Source organism: Rhopilema esculentum, unplaced genomic scaffold (genome assembly GCF_057945365.1).
Source record: "Rhopilema esculentum isolate cy_ngs unplaced genomic scaffold, ASM5794536v1 HiC_scaffold_23, whole genome shotgun sequence".
Lineage (NCBI taxonomy): Eukaryota > Metazoa > Cnidaria > Scyphozoa > Rhizostomeae > Rhizostomatidae > Rhopilema > Rhopilema esculentum.
Genome location: NW_028300834.1, coordinates 1 through 23,299, shown reverse-complemented (window position 1 = coordinate 23,299; position 23,299 = coordinate 1). Strand labels below are relative to the sequence as shown.

General features: G+C 36.4%; 2 protein-coding genes across 2 annotated transcripts; both read right to left on the bottom strand.

The window, feature by feature from the left end:
• Nucleotides 1-4,209: 4,209 nt before the first annotated feature.
• Nucleotides 4,210-6,947, bottom strand: LOC148957488 (ubiquitin-conjugating enzyme E2Q-like protein 1). The gene has a single exon (XM_089115227.1). The coding sequence runs from the start codon at nt 6,668-6,670 to the stop codon at nt 5,942-5,944; it is 729 nt and encodes a 242-aa protein (XP_088971353.1). The 5' UTR covers nt 6,671-6,947; the 3' UTR covers nt 4,210-5,941.
• Nucleotides 6,948-10,485: 3,538 nt separating this feature from the next.
• LOC148957487 (vacuolar protein sorting-associated protein 35-like) lies at nt 10,486-22,251 on the bottom strand (the record flags this gene model as incomplete). Its single annotated transcript, XM_089115180.1, has 16 exons — nt 10,486-11,756; nt 12,645-12,788; nt 13,041-13,298; nt 14,249-14,428; nt 15,372-15,494; nt 16,227-16,316; nt 16,671-16,736; nt 17,157-17,364; nt 17,810-17,958; nt 18,323-18,604; nt 18,840-18,923; nt 19,517-19,733; nt 19,892-20,074; nt 20,529-20,652; nt 21,144-21,240; nt 22,156-22,251. Coding segments are annotated over 16 exons (2,481 nt in total), but the record flags the coding sequence as incomplete, so codon positions are not given.
• Between the last annotated feature and the right edge of the window lie 1,048 nt (nt 22,252-23,299).

The window sequence follows — 23,299 nt, the reverse complement described above, 5'->3', positions numbered from 1 at the left end:
CTTGGGATATTGTTTTGTAACATCTGATCTTAAATATTTTGGAAAAAAGTGCTTTTAACAAAAATAAAAAATAGTTTTAATAGAATTTACAATTGCGTCTAGATTTTCTTTTTTAGTAGGAATGGATTATCGATACAATCAAGTGTTGAAGTTTTCTTGATTTTACTTTTTTAGAACAAATCTGCCCATTCTTTTTTTCTCGTGTCCTCAAAAATTTTCTTTTCGTCAGTTTCTTTCCCTTCCACATCGCTAGCAATTTCTCTCTTTTTGTAATGTTCCTGAGAAATTTGTTGTTAACAAATAGACCTTGTGAGCCACGTTTAGGCAATAGAAAAAACAAAACTCCGTCAATTTGTGCTGGCACCAAGTTATTCTGGATCAGGTTTCTCGATCTATTTCCTAAGCCAAGCTGTTTCTCATTGTACAACTTAGACAATGACCGATTTCTTTGATCTTATTTCCCATATTCAAATTTATATATATCTTCTATGGTAGAGTCAAAGCAACCAAGCTAAATCTAAAGCCATATGTAAGGGATTACTAAACACAGTTACTTACAGAATGCTATACTACATTTATTTCCACTTTTGCCTAAAATTTTCCTTTAGCTCTGCAGAAAAGTGGGAAAAGAAAGCACCTTCAATCGGAATAGGCAGTAACGGAGCCTTGCGTTTATTTCGCGGACTTTTCTTCATTGCACAATCTACACAAGAACGACACCAGTGCTCAATATCTTTGTACATTCCTGGCCAGTAATATCTCAAACGAACCTTTTCGTAGGTTTTCTCCGAGCCAAGGTGTCCGGCAGTTGGGTCATCATGAAGAGAAACAAGAATTTCATGACGGAGAGGCGCAGGAATGACGACCTGAGTACATAGAGACTTAGCACGACGCTTTCCAGGTGTCCATAGATGACAAAGGATTCCATGTTCATCCAAATAAAAAGAATCGATAGACAGCAATAACGCGCGAGCTTTAGTGTCATTACTTGGCAATTCCGACGTTTCTAAATACTGAATTATGTCAGCAAGATCTTTGTCTTGTCGTTGCAATTTATGCAAGGTAGATGGTGGTGGTCAAGGATGGTCGACAACTGCTACTGGTAAATCAAGAGAGGAGACTTCATGAGCAGAAGAAGATGCAGAATAGACGCGACGAGAAAGTGCGTCTGCATAAAACAAGCAAGCTACTTTATACCCTTTCTAAAATACAGCTAGCCAATAAGAAAACAGAACATGATAACAGCCAATTAAACACTAGAACAGAACAATAGTTAAAAAAGCATAAAAGTTAATAAAACGATGTTCACGCTGATACCCACGTGGACCAGCACGTGATAGAAGTTCGACCTTCGTACCGTAACACATGCAGATACTGCATACCTTGCGGTCAGCATCAGAACAGACCAGCCAAACCTGCAATTCACCCATGGATGCTTCCAGAGAAACCCTGGAGTAGATTACACCTTGACCATGCGATCAATTTCATGGGTACAAACTGGTTGCTGCTTACAGATGCATATTCTAAATACCCATGCATCCATCCCACACAGTCCGTTTCAGCCAAAGCTACGGTTGACCTATTGGAGCAGGACTTTGCGCATTTCGGTTACCCACACACCTTAGTAACAGATAACGCTTCTGCATTCATGTCAGTCGAATTCCAGACTTGGTGTAAAGAGCGAGGCATCGTCCTCGTCCTCGTCTTCGTCTTCGTCTTCGTCCTCGTCCTCGTTCTCGTCCTCGTCCTCGTCTTCGTCTTCGTCCTCGTTCTCGTCCTCGTTTGTGTCTTTGTCCTTGCCTTCATCTACGAGGAAGACCAACCCATAGTATTCTATAAACATTGTCTATAAGAAACTGACTCAAAAAATGCTGTATCGCCTTTCTACCATTATAATCACCGATCTGACTCTTTAATAATCAATCAAATGATAGAAAGTCATTGGTCACTAAGAGAGCAACAAAAAGTGGAATATCACAAGCTTTTTCGCTGTAATTGTGTGCTAGTAAAAGATGCTGACTTAAAAGGCCATCGCAGTACGTATCCTGATAATAAGACTTAAGTGAGGCTAATTTTGGCCTATGAAGTTTCTAGAATTACTATGAGATATATGCTCAATAATCTATTAAAAACAGCAAGATTTTTGACAAGAAAACTAGATAGAAAAAGAACTGGACGAAGAGCTATTAAATTGCACTATTTGAAACTCAATGTCTATGCTTGAAGACGAACAAAGAACATTATGAAGAAGTTTTTATTAAATGAATTTCTTTTAAAACCAGACGGCATAACATTATTCGAGCGAGAGACTTTTTCAACGCTGGATGCTTAAAGTGGACTGAATCGAATTACCGCGGTAAATTACTGTATTCACAATTTGAAATGCAGAATATTTTTTAAAATTGGAGGGCACTTCTGCTGCATTTATGCCTCTTGGTAAAGGCTTTCGTTTACAGATTCTTTGACTTAATACTTCTGTTTAATTTTTTGTAACAAGGCCCCCATTTTCTTGCGAAGCAAACAATTTCAAAGCTGTAAAAAGGCGAAAAGTGCCTTGGCCCCCAACTTTCGTTAGCTTTGGCCCCCTCTTTCAAACTTGTGGCATTGAGCCCTGTGCAACAGTCAAAATCAGCAAAAAGCTTGATTTAATGAGCTGATGCATATTTTAAAATCATTCCTACAAATTAGGAAATGGAGAGACCCTCTTGAGGTATACCAAGTTCTTCAAAATGTTTCATAAAATTTGCGTAGATGGGCAAAAGAATCGATCGAACAATGCTTCACGATACCTGTCATCAACCTTTCTTAAATATATAAGTGCTTTTTGTCGCTTTTTGTCATAGACGTAGACTTAGGGGGGAGGGAGGCTCCAGGGCTTGAGCCCGTCCTGGCGAAGATTTGAGGGGCTCAACTCCCCTTGGGAAACAAGGAAGTTTGCTATCGATTTGCTAGCCAACTTTTTCATATTCTTGGTTTCACGGATAAAAATCATCTCAAGAGATTTAATCAAGATCAAATAACAACGATAATGAACAATGTAAAAGAAAATCGTCTTAGTACAACCAGAATCCTTGACAAAAACGTTGAGACAAAATGCAATATTTTTACTTTTCTACTTTACCTTGCCCCTGTAAATTCGAATCCCGCCCTTTTCCCTGAAGCAATGTTGGATTTGTAGTTCTATCATTTCTTCTCCAAAATCATGCATTCAACATTGAATTTGGGAAGGGGGGAACGTTACTTTTTTTAAAGGAAAGTGAAAATATAAGCTTTCCTTGAAAAGTCTGAACCATTTTTGTCCGGGATTGTAGGTCTCGTTCTACACTGTGCCGTTGGCAGCCACCATTAGCAATTGCAATTAATTTTTGAGCCCCTCCCCCCCTGGAAAAAATGTAAGTCTGCGCCTATGCTTTTTGTTTATATTTTGGCACCGAGAATACACTCAACTCATTAGGAAACTTTTTACTCGCTGAAACGTAAGTAAATGCCCAAGGATTGTGCTTGAAGAAATTTTGCCAGTGAGATGGACAGGCTTGGCTTATTTTCTTGGGTCCAACGTTTTCGTTTTTTTTGCCTTTTTGAGAAGTAAATTTCCGATTTATTTTATGGGATTGAAATTTTCATAACTATTTGTACCCCTTCGAGGACAATTTGCGCAATAAAACTTAAGAGTATCCAAACTGGGCCTGCAATTATTTGGGTCATGTTTCGAAACTTGTTTATATATTAATGTAATTCTAGCTACCATCCTTGCCTTGAAAATGTTAGAAACTGAGGTATGATAGAGTTTCAGCAAGGTGCTTATGCATACTCTTTACCAGTGGCGGACACCTGGGGGAGGAGGGGGGCGCTTGCCCCCCAATACTTTGGAGAACAATGGTCTTTTGTTCTAAGACAATGAGAAATGTGATGTCATCTTATCAAAACAATAGGCTTGCCCCCCAATATTTGACCAAGTGTCCACCCCCTGCTCTTTACCCTTTTAGGTTCATAATGGATAAAAAATACCTATGACAGCATTTGAGCAATGCAAAAAGTTCATAAGGAGCTAATTAGGAATTGAATGTCTAAACAAAGCTGACTGGGAAAAATGATGTTGACACTTGAGTTCATTGGTATTAAAGGCAGAAATAAGCTGTTTGCCTGATACCTCGTAATCTCATGTGTGTCAACCACAAAGCTTTCATAAAGACATCAAAATGCAACCAATTTCTGAAGACACATTTTTAAAATACAACCAGAAGACAAAGCAAAGATAAATGCAAAAAACTGCATTAAAATGTTCAATGCAACAACATTTTAAAGTCTCTTGGAAGTTTTAAATTTGATAATTAAGCATTTAAACTGACATTGTAAAGACACACAACAGATACAAAACATATTATATACAGCAACCGTTTTAGGGGGTGCAGGGCCAGAGCCCAGAGCTGAAAACATCAGCAATTATTTTTATTTTCATTTTTAGGTGAGGGGCCCCTTCAGGCTACCACAAGCATGGAACCTAGAGCAATAGCCTCCCTGGAGCTAAAAGAAGACAAGCACCCAATAATTGGTCATTATATTTAGGGCTGCGATTTATTCTTTTGTATTGCTCTCATGTGAAAAACAGCAAAAATTATTATTTGCTGGATAACACATGTTTTTCATAGTTTAGTTAAGTGCATTCAAATATAGTATAATAAACATAAGAATGTTTTAAGTTGGTAGCATTCACATTCCCAGTTCAATTTATAAACAAAACAAAAGTGGTAACATTCTTTGGCAATACACATTGTATGATAAAACAAGGTTGGCTGTTCAGTTCAACAACTGAGCTAATGTCAAACAACTGGTCTTTACAATCAATTGTGTGCCTTTAAAAAGAATCAAATGCAGAAACTCAAGTTAAAAAATATCTAGGAACACAAGTTTTGATGCACAAAATCGATAACAAGAGAAAGAAATGCTCATAACATTTCCAAACATAAAAAACTAATCAAAACAGTAGCTAAGCACTGGCATGAAGTTTCAGCTACACTAAATAAATAGCTAATATATACACCAAGTAACAAAAAAGGTAAATTAAGCATCCTTGTGCAATGCACTGACTAAATTAATGCAAATTAATTAATTATTCTTACAATTCAAAAAAATAGCTTTACTCATTATTACAGAACTAAAATCATCATTATTATCTCTTTTCCCTCCTTATCACTAACTACCAAGACAGGTCAAATAATTTTTCTGAAATTCTTCAAAGTGAACTTTCCTACTCTTCTACTTTTTCACAAGAAAAAATAAAAACAAAGTTGTATGATTTTATTATTGAGGTGTGGTAGCACTCTTATCATGTTCTGGTATTTTCCAATATTTAAACATACAAAATTTTGTGTACAAACCTTACTATTGGTTTATCTGGAAATCAGTCAAAGTTTGAGGTGCAGACTTAGTAAGATGTTTTGGCAAACGGCAGAATAAGGAAATGTATTTCAGTAATTTTCAAAACAATGTCGGTTTGGATGAAACACTAAGTAGTAAATTTGTCTGTATAATTTTCTGCAAACATTTTTTCTGCAGTGATCATCATTATGATTTTGGCTGCTGCAAAGACCATGAGTTGCAAGCCACAAGTAGGATCAAAGGCTGCAAGAAGAACATTGTGAGCTTTTCCCATAAACAGCAAAGATTCCTTGAAGTTCAAGTTAATGTGATTTTATCTACCAGTTAGGAAATTGAGACTTTCTTATAACTGAAAGTAAGTGAAGTTGTAACATGGTTTTTAGTTAGATACATCCAGTGTCTTATTAGCACAAGCAATATTAGCAACAATTTTTTTCACAGGCAACAAATTTAGTCTTACATATCTACATTAATAAATAGATGAATCATCTTCATATCTATTATAAAACATTTTCCCCTTTATGGATGGAAAGTTTCATTCTTGAAAGACCCCATGTGTTATTTAGCCCTCTGAGATTGGAGGAGTTATCCATCCATACCTTTCATGGGTCTTCACTAGTTTCTTGAATGATGACTCTGCTTCTTTCCTGCTGAAATCAGATTTTGATCTCTTGTCAATGCGCCCTTTTCCCTTTACAACAAGGGCAGCAAACTGCATTATTATGGCCTCCACAGTATAGGCACTACTCCAGCCAGAGGGTGTGAGCAGCTCCATGCAAATTGCTCCCCCATCAAGGATGAATCCACCATCAATTCTTGGTTTAACTACTCTCATAAAAGGAGGTGAGAACGGGAAATTGTCTGGAAATGTCAAGTTTAATAGGATATGTTCATGACCTAATTCTGTCATGTCTTGGTGCAATTCACTTTCAGGGTCAACTCTAAGAAGCTTCACATTCCATTCGTACAAACTTTCACCGACCAGCTCGGCAGAAAAGCAAGAGTTTATATCTCCACTCATTTTGGAAATTTGCAGATACTCTCTCATTAACCTTTTAGTGCGAAGCTCTGGCCTTCCATTGTTTCTTGCAGAGCTTGCATTCTTTGCCGACTTTTTTGGTTTTACTTGGCTTTCCGCATCTGTATTACCCACGCCGCCCCTTTTATCAACGCTGGGCTCCAAAACATGAATACCTTCCTTATTTTTCTGGTGACTTGCAACCGCCACTATTTCGCTACCACTAGATGCACTGTCTTGCTTCTTTTTGATCAGTTTCAAAAGAGCGGCCATTCTCTTTGATCATCCGCAGGCCTACAGACACCTTGATCTTGAAAGTTTTCGTGTGGCACGAAGATATTTTTCGTTGATTATACTCACTTTTGAATCAAACAAATTTAAAAAAGAAACTGCAAGTACCTGGCTCGTTTCTTTAAAGAAATGAATGGTCAAAAATCCCCACCATCCATTAATATATTTACAGATTTCCTATACATCTTTGATCACAGCTTTCTGCATCCTGCCATCCAAATATCCGGTTGATGCCGGCGATTTGACGTGCTTTGGCCTCGTTTACACGTAAAATCCTACTTTCTGGACAAGGGTAGAGAAGTTCTCAAACCGGTCGGCCGGTTACTAATGGACAAAAATTGACAAATTCAAACTTATTGTAAATGTAATTCAACAACAGTTACTTAGAAATATCAGATTATGTTATGGTGAACCGAGAAAGTAGGATTTGCTTCTAAAATTTTGAACACTAAGATAAACAGAAACAATGGAAAGAAATAAAAAAGAGGAAGAATAGGTAGAAAAAAGAAGGGGCAGGGGAGGGAAGGGAGTTGGTTTGACACAGCAAATGCCCTTATTTGAGTTTTTAAAAGGGAAGAAAATACAAGTATCATCAGCAGAGAAATTTAATTTTAGAAAATGGGAAGCTTATGGTAAGTCCAGAGTCAGGAAAATATTACGGTCGCACGGCCACTGACCGGAGGAAGGTCCACGAAAAACAATAGAAGCTCCTATGACACACCCAAGCCACGCCCACTTTCTACATAAATGGAAAAGAAAGGGACCTATTTCGCTTACTTGGAAAACACCATGATCTGTCATTCACTTCAGCTCTGATTAGAGTCCATTAACACATAGAGACATGTTAGAAAGACACGATAAATCATTTCGTAGCAATTCCTCTTACGTCAAAGTGTTCTAGGTAATCTGTCAAAATTTTGTTAGTCAAAGGTGAATTAGCTTCTTAAAAATTTTATTAAAAGTTCGGCATTAGTGTTATCTGGCGATGGTTTGAGACTTTTTATTTTATTTTAGGCCTTATTCTAAAAGATTCATCAATTGAATTCTCAAGGATGGACTTGTTTTTGTGTTTAATCATCATCATTGGAGTTTCATAAGAGAATAGTGAATTTTTTCTGATTTAGGTTCATGCTCATCAATGTATTTCTTGCCTTTACTGCATCAAAAGGCGAGAAAAAACCTTTCAGAAATGAGGTTCTCAAGAATTCATTGTAGCTTTCTTTTGCCAGACCTTGCCTATTATCACTTTTATTAGCTACGTTTGTGAGGAAAAATTGAACGAATTTGCTAAATGTCTATCATCGGACGACAGATCCCCTTGAAAGTTAAACTCAATTTTTGTTTGCATTTACATCTTTTTTCTATAAAAGAACCAATCACTTTGAAAACTGATGTTTGATTTGCCAAAAAAACAACGTAAGAACAAAATCAGCTTCAGATTGAAAATTAGAATAAAAGAGCCAATGTTTGTTTTGGAATTTCTCTCTTTCTCTCATAAGTTAGCAAAGCAGAACAGATTTTATCAGTTAATCAGCCTCGCTTAAAGCATTTTTATGAATACTGTTGCTATGAGGTCTTAGTTAAAGCATGCATTCGTAGACAAATCGTCTTTGAAAAAAGAACAACATTGAAGACACTTGAGCCCCAAATCATCAAAAATATAAGAACATCGAGCCTTGACCGAGATTATCTGGTTCGTATGAAAAAAATTAGAAGTATTAGCATTCAAAATCTAAATGGGAACCCATTGTAGCTAGGCCACCAGAAACAGCCTTTCTCAACTTATCTTGAATCTCTGTTAGGGTGCCCCTTAAAAACAGGTTTTTTAATGTTTTAGAATATTTGTTAGGGTGCCTTTTGAACAGATTCCTTCCTCCCATTTTTCTAATGCTTCCTGACATTTTCAGTGAAGAATTTGAATGCCCTCCCTACTGAAGGCATAGTTTGTTCGACTGCTTGCAGTTGCAGTAGTGGAGCCATTTCACCAAAACATCATATTGATAGAAAATATATTATTGTGTTTTTGCCAGCACATTTGCCTTATGTTTATTCTTTTGAAAGGGCCCCAAAGTGGCTTGGCATCTGGGGTAAAAGTATAATTTTGCTTATCAGTGGTGGGGGAACTCGTAGGGCTTGGTGTAGCAATTTGCCCACCACTGAGTACGTTAAAAAATGCCTGTACGTATTACGCTGTTTCTAGAGTTAAGGCGTTATGGAAGTCAATTGATAGTTGAAATATAATGCTCCTGCCTGAAACGAGTATGCAATGTAGCGTAAAATCCAATTTTTCAAACCTCTATTTCATAGGGACATCATAACATATGTTAAAGCAATCAATCGCCAAATAAACCAGAAACAGCCATTTGCTCTTCCGTTGTGGGTTTTAAATCTCGTCATCCAAACACAATTTACAACATAACTTGTACGTGTGAAATTTTCTTTAAGTTGCCTTCTATCCTGATGTCTTCCTGGATATGCTTTTACCACAACAAAGTAGGATATGATGTGTTTCCCGGAAACAAATCATGTCTGGGCGCAAATTTGTTCGATTAGCAAGGAACATAGGTAGACTTGATATCTTGTTTTAAAATAGCTTTTTGTGAGTGTTTGTCATATCTACAACGCTATTGGAACGATGGGCGACACCACTCTAATCACTTTTGTAGCTTATTATTGTAATATTTGTGTCTCTATGTTAAGTGTAAGTCTTAGGGTTGTTATGCATTTCCATGCTCCCTAGGCTTTTGTATTGTAATTGATTGTCGTTGTAAATTTTTATAAGAATATAAAAAAAACAAATCACCAAGGCCAAGCTAGCGTATAGGCAATAGTGTAGCCAAGGTGATAAAGGTAGGGGCAAAGGAGAGAGATGCGCGCCTATCCCGTTACATACTGCAATTAATCTAAAGGGTAAGGATGTCCAAGGGCAAAGAAATATTTGAGACGAATGAATAACTGTATAGTCTATACACGTATTTCTTTATGAGAAACTAAGATTAGGATAAGTACTTTGTTCTTAATATTTTGTTGATTTTGATACTAAAAGTTTTCAAGGGTCTTTAAAATACCAATTTCTTAAATTCAAAAACCTGTTTCAGAAACTTAAGAACGCTCCATAAGCGAACATGAAATATAATAGCTAACTAAACAGTCACAAAGATTACTTTTTGCTTCGGCAACTCAAACAAAAATAGCTACCTGATCGTCAGAAAAAGGTCATTTCCAACTCTGAACATTTCGAGCAATTTCTGTTTCTTAATGTTGAGATTGATAGGGCCTATAGTTTTATAAACATTTTGTCATTATATAAAAACGGCATATGTAGCTGTAAGGCTATAAGAAAATCGTGAATAAAACAAACACGTCAAAAATGATATGGGAGAACTTATCCTGGTATCAAATAAAAATATCAGGTTACTGAAATGATGAAAGTAAGGCTTTTGCTCCAGTCTCGAGCAGCAAAATGAATCAAAACCAAGAACAATGAGGCGTAGGAGGGGTTCAGGAGGAATGTAGGAGGGGTTCAGGGGGGCGTTCAGAGGGGTTCAGAAGGGGCTCAGGAGGGGCGTAGGAGGAGCTCAGGAGGGGCGTAGGGGGGTTCAGGAGGGGCTCAGGAGGGGCGTAGGAGGGGCTTAGGAGGAGCTTAGCTCCAAACAGGCATATGCCTCAGAACATTTTAACCTTTTATATCCCATAAATATTTTTTCATTGGAATAATTAAGACGTTGGAAAACTAACCGTATCCGTATAACCAACCCTATAAATAACTGACCGTATCATGTCTGAAAGAGAGTTCAATGGACATGTATATCGATCTTAACCATCACGTATCTCAGTGCATTTGTCTTTAACACCTATCATAAGGCATCAACCAAGACTATTGAGATTAATTTTGACTCAGACTTACACAGTTGACATATCATTGCTTGAAAAAATGGAAATGAAGATAAAACCAGCAAGCATTGACGCCTTCATGAAGCAGACCAATTATATAAAAGTTTGCTGAAATATTTCGTGTTTTACTTTTGCTAATGCCACCTTAATTGTCTATTTATTAAATAGCGACAATACGTGCTTGAGAAATGAAGACAGTACGATGGATCAAACTGGATTTTTTGACTGGTATTCTGGAATCATTTTAAATTCTAGATTTACAAAACAACAAATCACAATAACGTATACTATGCGAAAAAATTACACAAATGAAGTAATTACAAGGATTTGCAACCAAGGCCTTTTGATAGTATTTATAATTGTGAGCTATAGTATTTTGGCATTGCATAAAGAATGGTGCGAAATGATGGGCCCATGAGAGCCCATGAGAGTTTAAGTTTTATTTACCAGGATTGCCTAATCGGTTAACACCAATGTAAAAGTGTAATAACCACGAACATTAGGTGCTTTGAGAACCAAATAACTTAATATCACGGTATTTCCTGTATGGAAATAAGCGATCACTACATTCTGAAAGATGTATAAAATACTATGAATCAGGGGATTCTCACTTTTGATAAAAATAAAGTGCCCTTCCTACCGTGCACATATAATTAAAAAGAAATAGAAAGTACTGGTCATCTTACTAAAAGTACTACGCACAGGGACATTGGTGGAATGTTAAGATGAAAGGCTGTAATCAATACAATGATTAGGTTGATTTCGCGCTTTGTTCTTCAGCAAATTCTATGTCTTGTTGGCTGACTAAACAAAGCTATATTTAGAAATATAACATCTTTTGAAAACTGCCTAGAGAACAATAAACTAATAACGCTAGACTATAAAGGCTTGGCTAGAAAAAATTAATATAGTACTTTGGAGCTAGTCTCTTGCCAATCTAATATGGCTGCGTAATAAGAATGCAAAATAGGAAAAATTTAATTATGATATTAACTTATAAATTAAGCCCTTCATACATTGGTTCACTTTCTTCAGAACCTTCTTTCTTCACTTGAATATGAGCCAATGTGTTTTGAAAATGTTTATTGATCTGCTCTGTTTCTTCATTCGTCTCTAAATTGGGAATATCCTCCCGTATTTTATCCAATAATTGACCCAAAATCGTTACATTCACCTGGAAATAAGAAAACGCGAACTAAACAAAAGAGTGTTGTTGACATTCGTGACTTCTGCATCTAGAGAGCTTATTTTACATTAACGCTGAGCAGGCAGATAAAGCACACATAAGAGTTGCACTGCCTCAGGGACTTAGCAATAGGGAGATACAAGAGCCGGACCCCCTGTCACAAAAAAAATGCGATGTTGTGTGGTATTCACCATCCCTAATAAAACATTATACATAGTTCACACACCTACTAAACCTTGGTATAAGCCATAATTTCCAAGCTTCTTAGAATAAGAAATCAGCTCACATAAATAAAAACATTTAGTTTGCTATATCATTTCAATTTTTGAACACAGTTGTCTTAATCATAATAATCCTTTTTGAGGGTCGTACATAGAAATTGAAAATCAAATCTTAATAAAAAACCCTACCTCATAGCAGTAACAGATGATGTCAAAATCAGAGTGGTATTAAACGCTTTGACAGACGACGTATTCTTGACCTCCGTACGAGAATCTTCTGACAAATTACCGTTTTCAATAGCATCGTTTGGAGTTCAGTTGGACTATAGCCTAAGTTTTTCACACTATCATATTATCTATACATTTCTCTAGACAATACTGAACAAGTCTATTTAAAGACCTGTTACCAATGCAAGCTCTGGCCATTAACATCATATCAGCTAAAATAGGCTTATCAAAACTTTTCTTCATGGAACCAGAAATATAATGATAAATGCTGCTGGTCACAACTCTAGCTGCAAAGTTTCGCAGCATCTACAAATTAGGCCCATCTCAGAATAAGACACATCGCAGATTCCATTCGCAGATTCCTCTCAGAAAAACATAAACAGCAGTTGAGATCATATTGGGGATGAGAAAATACAAACATACATACCGCATCATTTCCTTTCTCGAAGTAGAATAAGTATCGATTCAGAATTTCAACAAAAAGCTGCACTTGAACAGTCGGGTCCATGCACTGGTTGGCGATCCTTAATGACTTCTTAAGACATTCCATCACCCTCTTGCTGTCACGACACTAATCAATGCAACAGAATGACAAATTTCAGTCACGTTTAACGAAAACCCGCCAAGTGAAAATCCCGTCTAATTGAATTCAAGCTTTTCCTTTTATTTTCAAAATATCAGTCAAAAACACAGAGAAATATTCAATCTCATTTCTTCATGGGTTGCTGATAAGGGAAAATTTTGCAGGAGTTATCATTTTGCAAAAGTACGTACGCTTAATCATCATCGGAGCTTAATTCTAAAAAGCTCATATTCAGCTTACCTCTGCACTTTCCCCCTTCTCAGCATCCTCTCCATCTATAGTCCGCCCGGACCAGAATAAATGGGAACATACGGAAACTCCCCGGCATTGATCCGGTTTTTTGAGCAACTTTGAGGCCGCTAAAGCACACTGGGTGCGCAGTGGTTCGTGGTTTTCCTCACTGAAGCAGCTCATTTTCTCGAAAGTTCCAATGATTAGGGTTATTGCAGCAAGCTGTGCTTTTGAATCTGAGATTTCGTCTTCGTAAATAGCAAAGGCCTAAAAGAAAACAAAGATCGAATGAAGATCAGGTTCGTTGTTGGAAAAAAGTTAGTAAAAAGAATCAAATAATATTTGGGTTGTTTTGCTGTCTGTCTACATAAGGCTGAGAAATCTGAGATAGACTCAACATGACTGCATTCTTTTTTGACTCATCAATGACGTCAGGCATTGGAAGATGTCAGCTGATCAAAACAAAGCCGATCGGGTATGCTTTTCCTATTGGCTTACGTCATAACAGCCACCGCAGTTTTATTGTTTTCACCAAAAGGAGTCGACCCAGAGGAGGCTGCACATCAATCAAGATAATATTACTACTGGCAAGATTGGTAAAGCAGAGTCTGAAAGAGGTATCAAAACAAAGTTTATCAAAAACATGACCTGGTAAACTATTTCAAACAGGTATTATGTACTCGAGAAAGGAACAGGTTATAGCATAAACTTTCCCAAGCGTTGATTCAATCTTATTTTTATTTATCTGAGTATACACGTAGTTTTCCCTTGCCTTCATCTAATGTTTTTACAATCTTTTAAATGTTTCATGCACATAAACCTTACAAAAAGGGACCCCTTTCTCAAATTCTTTGCTCGAAAGGCAGTGTCTACAGTAAAAAAGCTCCTTGTTAAATGAAACATTGTGACAAATTTCTTGTTTTGTTTTAAAACTTCTTTGCTATTTATAAAATGAACTTTAGCTCTTAACGACCTCATCTTATTTTCATAGGACCCTCAAATGCAAAACCACTGCACATAAGTAGAGCAACATAAGTGGGGTATTTAAATTCCACCAGCCTTTATATACTTACACTTTATTCAGAAGCTCAATAACTCTACTTATTCCACTAACCCCTGTTATTATCCAGCAACCCAATCTTTTTCAAGAGAGTACAACCAAATTCAGTATCATATAACTTTTTTAAGCGATGCTTTGAAGTTAAGAAGAACCTCACCTGGCTCATAAACTCGTAGGCCACAGTCTCTGCATTGGCAAACCTCTGTTGGTCGGCCGCCATTGCACCTTGCAAGAATAATCTCAAAGATAAATCGGCATATTCAGCTTTTGACAATGCGCATATGGTTTGGTGGCAGAACTGAAATATCTTTTGGCATTTCTTGTCCCATTTCTCGTCCTAAAGAGTTAAACACGAATCATTTAATACGAATCCTAGAAACTCCATCAAGAATTACTTTCTTGTATACTAGTTCTCACGTATGATCATCAGGGGTGGAGTGCTATGAAAAAGAACAAAAGGACTCTTAAAACAATAGCTAACAAAGAGGACTTAACCCCCCTGAGCCCCTTAGTTCTACAACCCCGAGCATCATCAAGAACTTTAACAAAGTTTTGGTGATAGGGCGGGGTGGGGGGGGGGAGGGGCAAGGCCATGGACTATCTTGAAAGGGCACTACTGGCGAATAAGTACAATAATGCTAAAAACGTTTCCTGAAGTACTGGTTTATCATATCCAGACTTTCCTATGATTCGCTCCTGTTAAAATGACGCATGAAAATGCATAACATATTCTGCACATTGATTGATAGATAAAAGCCCAAAGACATTTTCCCTAAAGGTTGCTCTTTTCCAAGACTGATTGCCTAATTTCCTTGAAGAAACAGCTCATTCGCGAAAACATTTGTGCAGTCCTGTCCAGCAACATTCAAAATCCTATAATTAACCAATCGCTACAAAATGGTTACAACTGTTCAAACTATGGTTACATGGTTAATGGTTACATGGTTAATGGTTACAAAGACGGCAGTCGAACAGCCGTAGCAATATCCCCAGTCTGGATTGTTATGGTTTGGATGAAAAGCAGACAAGCCGTTTGGATTTACATTAAAGATTCATTGCTAACAATGAGCCTTTGCGCCACACGCAAGCATCCCATAATGCATTTTGAGACAGTCTGAAATCAATTTTGGTTAATCCGTAGAAGTTTGCTGCCATTGTTTGGATTGTCGCCTGGATAATTTGCCACCCTCGCAAAGGCTCATTGTTAGCAATTGTTAGTCTTTAAATATTGAATACAAATCGAACGCTTTAATACTTAATAATTGCAAAAAGGCTCTTGCCTGTTCCTGTTCATCTCGGTATTTGAAAGCCAGTTGAAAAGCCGAGAAAACCAGCGGTGGCAGCGTGTACTTGATCCTTTGCTCACCACCGCTGCCAAAATGCTTTCTTGCAGTATTCAATATCTGCAAAATACAAACATTATCAATGATACAACCACGTATCTACGTAGGAAACAAAGACTGAAAATTAGGGGGTGCAGTCGTAAATGAAGCAGCTCTTGCAGGTCCTTGAGCTCAGCTATTCTAGATGGAACTAAGCAGCTTATTTACACCCGTTTTGACAATTTGTAACCGGGTTTCAGAAATGCTTGTTTCTTTATTCAGCTTCGACTCTGCCCTCGCACATCAGCATTTAGACAGAATAATCAAAATTACACTTAACAGGTAGCTAAACCTAAGATGCATTTCGCAACTTTTTGTGGGAGAAAACAGAAGTTCATCAAGTTTTAACGATAAGTAGCACTTACGATAAACCAAAACGCTTTGGCTTATTAACAAAATATAAGAAAATACTAAACTGCAAAAGACAGAAGAGAAAGCACGTTGCGAAAAAGTTCAGATGAGTCATTAAAATACTGTAGAGGCTGTTTAACTGATTTAAATCCCACTTATAACGGGAAAGTTTATCGACTGTTTTTTAACTCAAATTGAAATTATCAAAATCATGGTAAATTTTCTTTTCATGATATTTACTAAAGGTTAAACATTTTCGAAGGCAAACCTTTGAAGAAAATGGATACCAAACAGATGAAAGATAATTACAGCTTCTTTAGGAAACCTGTAATGTTCTTTATCAATGTTTTTAAATCAAGGGTGAGTTAATATGAAAATAATGACCGCGAATCAGTACATTACCAGATACTGCTGGTCCGAATTCTCTGAATAGAGCAGATTGATAAACCTTCCCATGAGGCTTTGTTCTTCCGCAAAGTCTTCTGGGTCTTCCTGCGGGCAGAATTTTTATACATGTCAAATAAACAGGCAATGGTGATATAACAAATCGTCAAAATATATACTGTACAAAAACAAAGTTACAAAAACATCTGACAGAAACAGTAAGGCATCGACAAGCAAAATGTCTTTGACAAAAACTGCTCATGATTAATGAAGAATAATGAAGAACTGTAAGATACATGATTGTCTTCTTTGAGAGAAATTAATTGCCACGTGATCTACTTTGAAGTGACTCTTTTAGACAGGCCTTCGTTTACAATACACATGAGGAAATAAAAGCTAACAGAAAGGCACAGAAGAAAAAGGAAGCAAGAAAGCAGCCGAGAAACATTAAGTTTCACTCACGACTTCAGATGGTTGATCATCTTGATCCATGATAAGTGGGCCGGCTAGACGGAGCACCGAGTCAACCTGAGGACAAATTCTGGTAAGTAGCATAACGGAACTTTATAATGTGCTTCTTATAATGTGAATCTATACAATGTGCCTCTACAAAATAGATTCGTCATAGGTTATTAAATACTATAAATTCAAACAAAGTTGTCCACTGCATTTGGAAAGATTCTTGGGCCCTCAAAGGAATTATTGTTAATTTTGCCTTCGACCAGGTGCTGAATGAATTTAATTTGGGTTGTTTTCAGACTGAGTCCATGTGAAATTCGATTTACACAAATTATCTGTGTGCTTACAGGACCATGATCTTTCTGAAGAAAAAACGAATCCTTCCCTAAACTTTAAAAACTTCTTACAAAGTTAAGAAGCTGTAAGCTTACGAAATCGAGCAACAGAAAATCTCAAAAATAAAAAAAAGTTAAGCAAAAATCCCGTTACCTCTTCCTGTGAAGGTATCAATGTTTCATTATCCAAAGCATTGTTGATCACATACATTGCCATCTCTTTTCTTGTAGGGTAGTCGAAATAATCAAACAGCGGAGCAAAGTGTTTGAGCTTTAGAATTGTGAGAACATTGTTGTAGGCGTCAACAGGAATCTTGAGAAGGCGCATGAGTTCTTTGGAAACTGCGTTGTTTTTATCGATGCTGCAGAGGAGAAAATATCTTAGAGCACGTTCGTTACTGGTTGTTGGTAAACAGAAATAAACAAGGTGATGGAAAGAATTAGTGTGGATCGATCAGATAGAGTACCACTTTATAACTCAAATCCATCATAGAGTACGTGATGGATGCAACAACCAACTAAGATAACTGAGGCAAGGAAGAGAACTAGTTACAACAAATAAAATATTATCTTTAAACAGCTAGGTAGGACCCTGGTGCTTTTTCACTCTAGTCCTTACTAAACAGTTATGGCCTGTACTAAACAGAAACAGTCTAGTCGATGTGATCCACCCATGCGTAAAAACTTATTCACATACATAGCCGTAATTTCCCTACGACTCGGAATTTCTTGCTTTTCATCAAATTAGAATATTGCACCTTCCTAAATAAAATAAGAACTAAATTTGAAGATGAATATGAAACGCACTGGGAAAGGTTAAGTTTGCTGAAAATCTCCTCCGTATATTCCAACACTTTGTCAACATAATCAACCCGGTCCGGATAACACTTCAGTGCGAGGTTGATAAGTGAAACTTGCAGCGCAACGATATCTTCAGTGGCCATATCACTACGAGACTAAAGAAGATGGCATAGCATCGTTAGTGAGGTGCAATACACATCATGACAGAAGAGAGGACAAAAAGGAAAAACCAAAAAACGTAATGGGACGTAAACAGAAGAAAGAAAAGACCAAGGCTTCGAAATTAAATTTCAAAGTCCAACTTCAGATTCACAACGACTTATACAGCACACAGCCTTTTTCGGGTTGCATAAGTTCGAGGTTTAGCAAAATACAACAGTGAAAAGAAAATTTCTGGAATTAACTGTGCTATGATTTTATATTAAAGTAACTATAAATAAATTGAATTGAAGTCTGGAACAAAGATATACTAACAAACTAAATTTGAAATTAAAGAAGTTATAAAACTGAAATGATTACCTGAATTACATGGGCAACTTGCTGCGAGAAAATCTCAAACAGCCGAATGTCTTCAGGAATTCCAGCACCATCACCTTGAACAGCATGAGGAACTTGTTGGGAGAAAATTTCGAAAAGCTTAATATCTTGAGGTTCACCGGAGCCATCTCCACGGTAGGCGAACATTGCCAATCTGTCAATCAAAGCGATAATGATGTTCTTCACGTTGACACTCTGATGTAAATCAGCACAGGACTTCAAAAACGCATTCAACGTCTGAAGATGAAATTCGTCTGGGAAAACCTGCCAAATGGAGTACAAATTTAGTTGATTAGGTTGTGAACGAAAACCAGATGCTTTTGCTAGATAAGCGTGAAAATATTATTTTATACTACAAATAAGCTTGCCTTCTGAATCGCTTAAAAAGCTTATGCCACTTTGAAAATGAGATGCAATGAGAAATGTCTTGTTATTGTATCAAAATTCATTAAGAAGATAGGCCAAAGTTCACAGTCAAATACACTTCGAAAGCACTAACCTGAATAATGCATTCCATGAGATATTCTTGAGCTATGGGGTCTTTGCAACAAATAACTTGCTCTAATACTCCAGGAAGAACATCCTGCAAAAAACAGCGAAGTTGCTAAAAAGAACTCTAAAACAACTATCAGAATAGCGAATTAATCAACATGCTCAAACTTGTTATCAAGTTAAATAAAAAGAATCTAACAAGAATGACTTAAGCACACCTTATTTTTTGCATTGTGAGGATACAACTCCATTAATTCTTTTCTAGTTTTGTAACTAAACCTGGGTCATTTCAACAACATACGTTATCAGTGATTCCAAACTGCCAAAAATGAGTTATAATAGATCTTTCGTGAAATCATCTTTTGCTTTACCACCATATTCATTTAAGCTTCATATTTTTTGTAAATTGATAAAAATCATGGTTGTGAGTGAGCCATTTCTTGACACATGAGATAACACCGAGGTTTATTCTTAAAAAACTGTCACATTGGCTTATCTTTTGATCCGTTGCTAACATGATTAGAAACATATGACACAAGAAACCTACTCATCCAAAAATAATCCCACAGAGCAACTTCAAATTAAAATATCACACTGAGAGTCTGCTAAATATATGAATGAAAAAATCTTGTCTGGGTTGAAATCGGTTAGATACAAACATTTAGGGGATTTTAAAACACTTGCCTTCTTATACATTTCCATGTCAATACCCTCAAGCTGGCTCAGACGTACAAGATTTGTGCCGACAAGAATTCGCAGTTCTTGTCGTTCCCTCTCTCTTTTCTCTCTGTCCCTTGAGTGCCCTTGATGTTGCATCCGTACCCAAAGCTTGTTCATCTCCGCAAAATTCAACAGAATGAAGTCCACTGAGTCCTTGATACTTCCATCTGTTTCAGAGTTCCTAAAACAACAGTATCTCTTAATTATTCCCAGTTAACCTTTGATAGAATTTTGCAGCAACGTCAGAAATTGTCTCTTAAACTTCCACGGGTATACAAACAACTAACCAAAATAGCTACGAGTTAAGCAAATAACTTTGTTTAACAGTGATTAACTTACTTCACACTGCCATCTGCATCTGGAAGATTTCCTCTAGTTGACTGAAGAAGAAAATTTCTCAGAAACAACCCTCTTAATGGATGCTGAACACCTCTACACATTTCAACAAGATCTTTAAGAATATCCTTCCGTGCTACCTCGCCAGACTTTATGTAAACGACACCAACCGTGATGATCAGATATCTTTGGACAAGAATGTGGGACATTATCAAAACATAAAATTATACCGGACACATTCACACAATTCGTTTATAAGAGTTTGAAATATCGTTTATAAGTTTCTTTAAACAGAGTGAAATCAAGCGAAATTTTAGCCAAGCATGTTGGAATTTTTTCCCTTAAATACTATTCTCCCTTGAAAATTGAAGCAGATCATAGAATTTGGCCAATATGCAGTAAGAAGAAGGCCTTATCAAGGGTACTCTGGTGAAACCAGTTCTATAAAAACGCAAAATTATTGGAATCGAAAGGCTTTAAATATCAAAAGTTCTATTTTTTACTAATGTTATATTACCCTAACAGAGTATTCAAGAATAACTTTGATAGTAGCCTAACAGAACATTGAAACAAGAACAAAATAGCCATTCAAGTTAGTAAATCATAAGGAATAAATCCTTATTAGCAAGAATAAACCTACAATCTTGGTATGATGTTTCCCGCATATTGCACCAGTTCATACAGATCATTGACCTTCCGGCCTTTGGAGAACTCATCAACAAGATAAAGCTCAAGATGGCTGAGTTCATCGCTGACGCTCATATCTTCCATAAGATTAAGGCAAAAATAAACCTAGTGAAAAAAGCTTTAAGATATGCCTTTCTCTGTACAAAAATCAGCCTTGTCGTTCCAAAGATAATATTAACCATTTTATACCAAATGGATTAGCCTTGTGGTCTTAGTTGTATTTGGGATTTGAAGCAACTAGCATAGCAAGTTTGTAGAAGCTAATAACATCTGCTGATATGCGCTTATGCCAAATATCCATTCAATATAGCAAGGCTATAGAATCTATAGTTCATGTGTTAATTAACATTCAATCTAGAACAATACTTTCTGGTAAAAATATTGGTAACAGCCGCACAACATTTATCAAAATGAAAAAGAAATTTCCATTTGCCTATTTTGACCAAGTCTTTGGTTTTTAAGTTCTACAAGACACATATTAATCATGGCCTGTTCATTAACAATATATACAAAAGACTAAGAAGAAACACCAAGGCATTTGAAATAGTTAAAGATTAAAAAAGGATACAAAGCTCATAGTAGCTTTTTGGTGACAATAGAGAGGTTCGCAGTTCTCCAAGCATGTTTGAAGCATGCTTCAGTGCATCCATTATCTTTGCCTTGTCCTAAATATGTGGCAGTTTGAATTTACAGTTTGAATGTATTCATTATTTAAATGTTAACATCGAATGAATCATCAGAAACACACAGTGGAGATACAGCCAAATAAAAACACTAGAACACTAGGTGCAAAGCACAATCTGGTTAAGAACTTTATGATTAGAACAGAAACAATGATCATCGTAATTCTACACATCCATCTTAGCAAAGGATGAAAAAAGATACTTTTGAAACATGTTTCTTCTTTTAATACAAACTTTCATGTTGCTATGTGAACTTGAAGGTCAAATCAAGATCTCTAACTAATTTTCCCCTTTATACAACTGTTTACATAGGTTGTGAAAAAAATTTGTTAAATAAATAGCAATAAAAAAAATTTAAAAATGTTTTAATACATTTTAATGAATACTGGAATTGTAAAGGTTGAATCAATAACTACCATGGAATAAATTGGTTCTGAATTTTCTAGGACGATATCATATCTATTCTTTACTAATATTTTGCTTAAAAGCAGCTCAAATGTTGAAAAAATTCTGGGACAACTGATTCCAAACAATGCTGATTAAAAAACAAGAAAAGACCCTGTAAAATATAGTGCTTCTTTGTTGGTTGAAAGCAGTGGCAGACACTTGGGGGGGGGGGCGAGGGGGGCAACCATCCCCAATACTTTTGAGGACAATGGTCTTTTGTTCTAAAACAATGGGAAATGTGATGTCATCTTATTAAAACAATAGGCTTGCCCCCCAATATTTGATCAAGTGTCTGCCCCTGGTTGAAAGTGGGTCTTTAAGATTCCAGTTTCCAACCAAAATTGAGAGAAAATTTTTTGACTATGATATACTAACGAAAAACATTTCACATGCAAGTAAATATTAACACTAGCAAGCAAAACTCTCAGTAAATATATAAACTGGTCATACCAAACATCTTTTCATTTGAAATGATTGTGTCTTGACGATTTGAACAGCTTCTTCTAGCAGTTTATCCTGCTCTTCTTGTGGAGACAATGTAGATGCCTATTGTAAGAGAAGAAAATATGTGTGGTGGTTATCGAATGTCTTTGAACTGGTTTTGGAAGTAACATGATTTTCTTAGCTTTTCTAGGGTCATCCAGAAATGGGGCTTATCAAAAAAAAGAACAACAATGAACAATAATATCATTCAAAGTTTTCCACATACTGTTTCTTGAAAAAGTTTGGCTATATTTCTCTGACAACAAAATTTCATACAGAAGATTAAAAGATTGTATTAATATAGATGACATAGTTCCACTCAAAAAATTATGTTTTTATTCAAAAGCAAATCAGGATCAAATTGTGCTGTAAGTATATAACCTTGGGTGAGAATACTTTTGCGAGAGTTAGAAGTTACTTATTTTAAAACGGATTTCTTCAAATATAAGGCCTTTTTGAACAAGAATATGCATGAGCATACCAGAATTTCGAGTTTTGAAGTGTACACTTGAAATTGTGCATGGACTTAGGTTTACGATGAATTTTTTCTGGATGAAAAAACCCATTTTCCAATTTCTTCACATTCTACTAGCCTAACTTGCAAGGCACACAATGACACAAAATTTGAAACCAAAAAAAATTTTGAAAGTGGAAAAAATTTTTTTATCAAAGTTTTTAGTTGAGGTCTGAAAATCTCTTGACTTTTAAGCCAATAGGGTTGCCTTGCAATTGTGGACGCATGTCTCATTTACAATCATTGCATGGCACATCCATGAATCCCATGTATGGCTGTGTTTATTTTAACAGGTTTAATGATCTTTAAGCTTCAAGTGACTTGGCCCAGATTACATTGTGGTTTACGTCTGTACCTTTCAAGCTCCATCAGTAAAATTTGTTTTCTCTGGGCTCACAATTCCTCTACATACAGGTACAAAAAGCTATTTTGTACCCAAGGAACCAATCAAAGGCTCAAAAATTTGCACACGGCCAGGCCAGATGTTGAGTAAGCAAATTTTTGTACTTGTTCTGGTTCATCTTTAATAACCACATATGGCCACAGGAGGTTAGAAAAATTATTTACCAAGTTGTGATAAGTTATAGTTCCAAGGGG

What these genes read in the sequence shown, in the direction of transcription:
- LOC148957488 (XM_089115227.1), bottom strand. Translation starts at nt 6,670, where the DNA reads ATGGCCGCTCTTTTGAAACTGATCAAAAAGAAGCAAGACAGTGCATCT.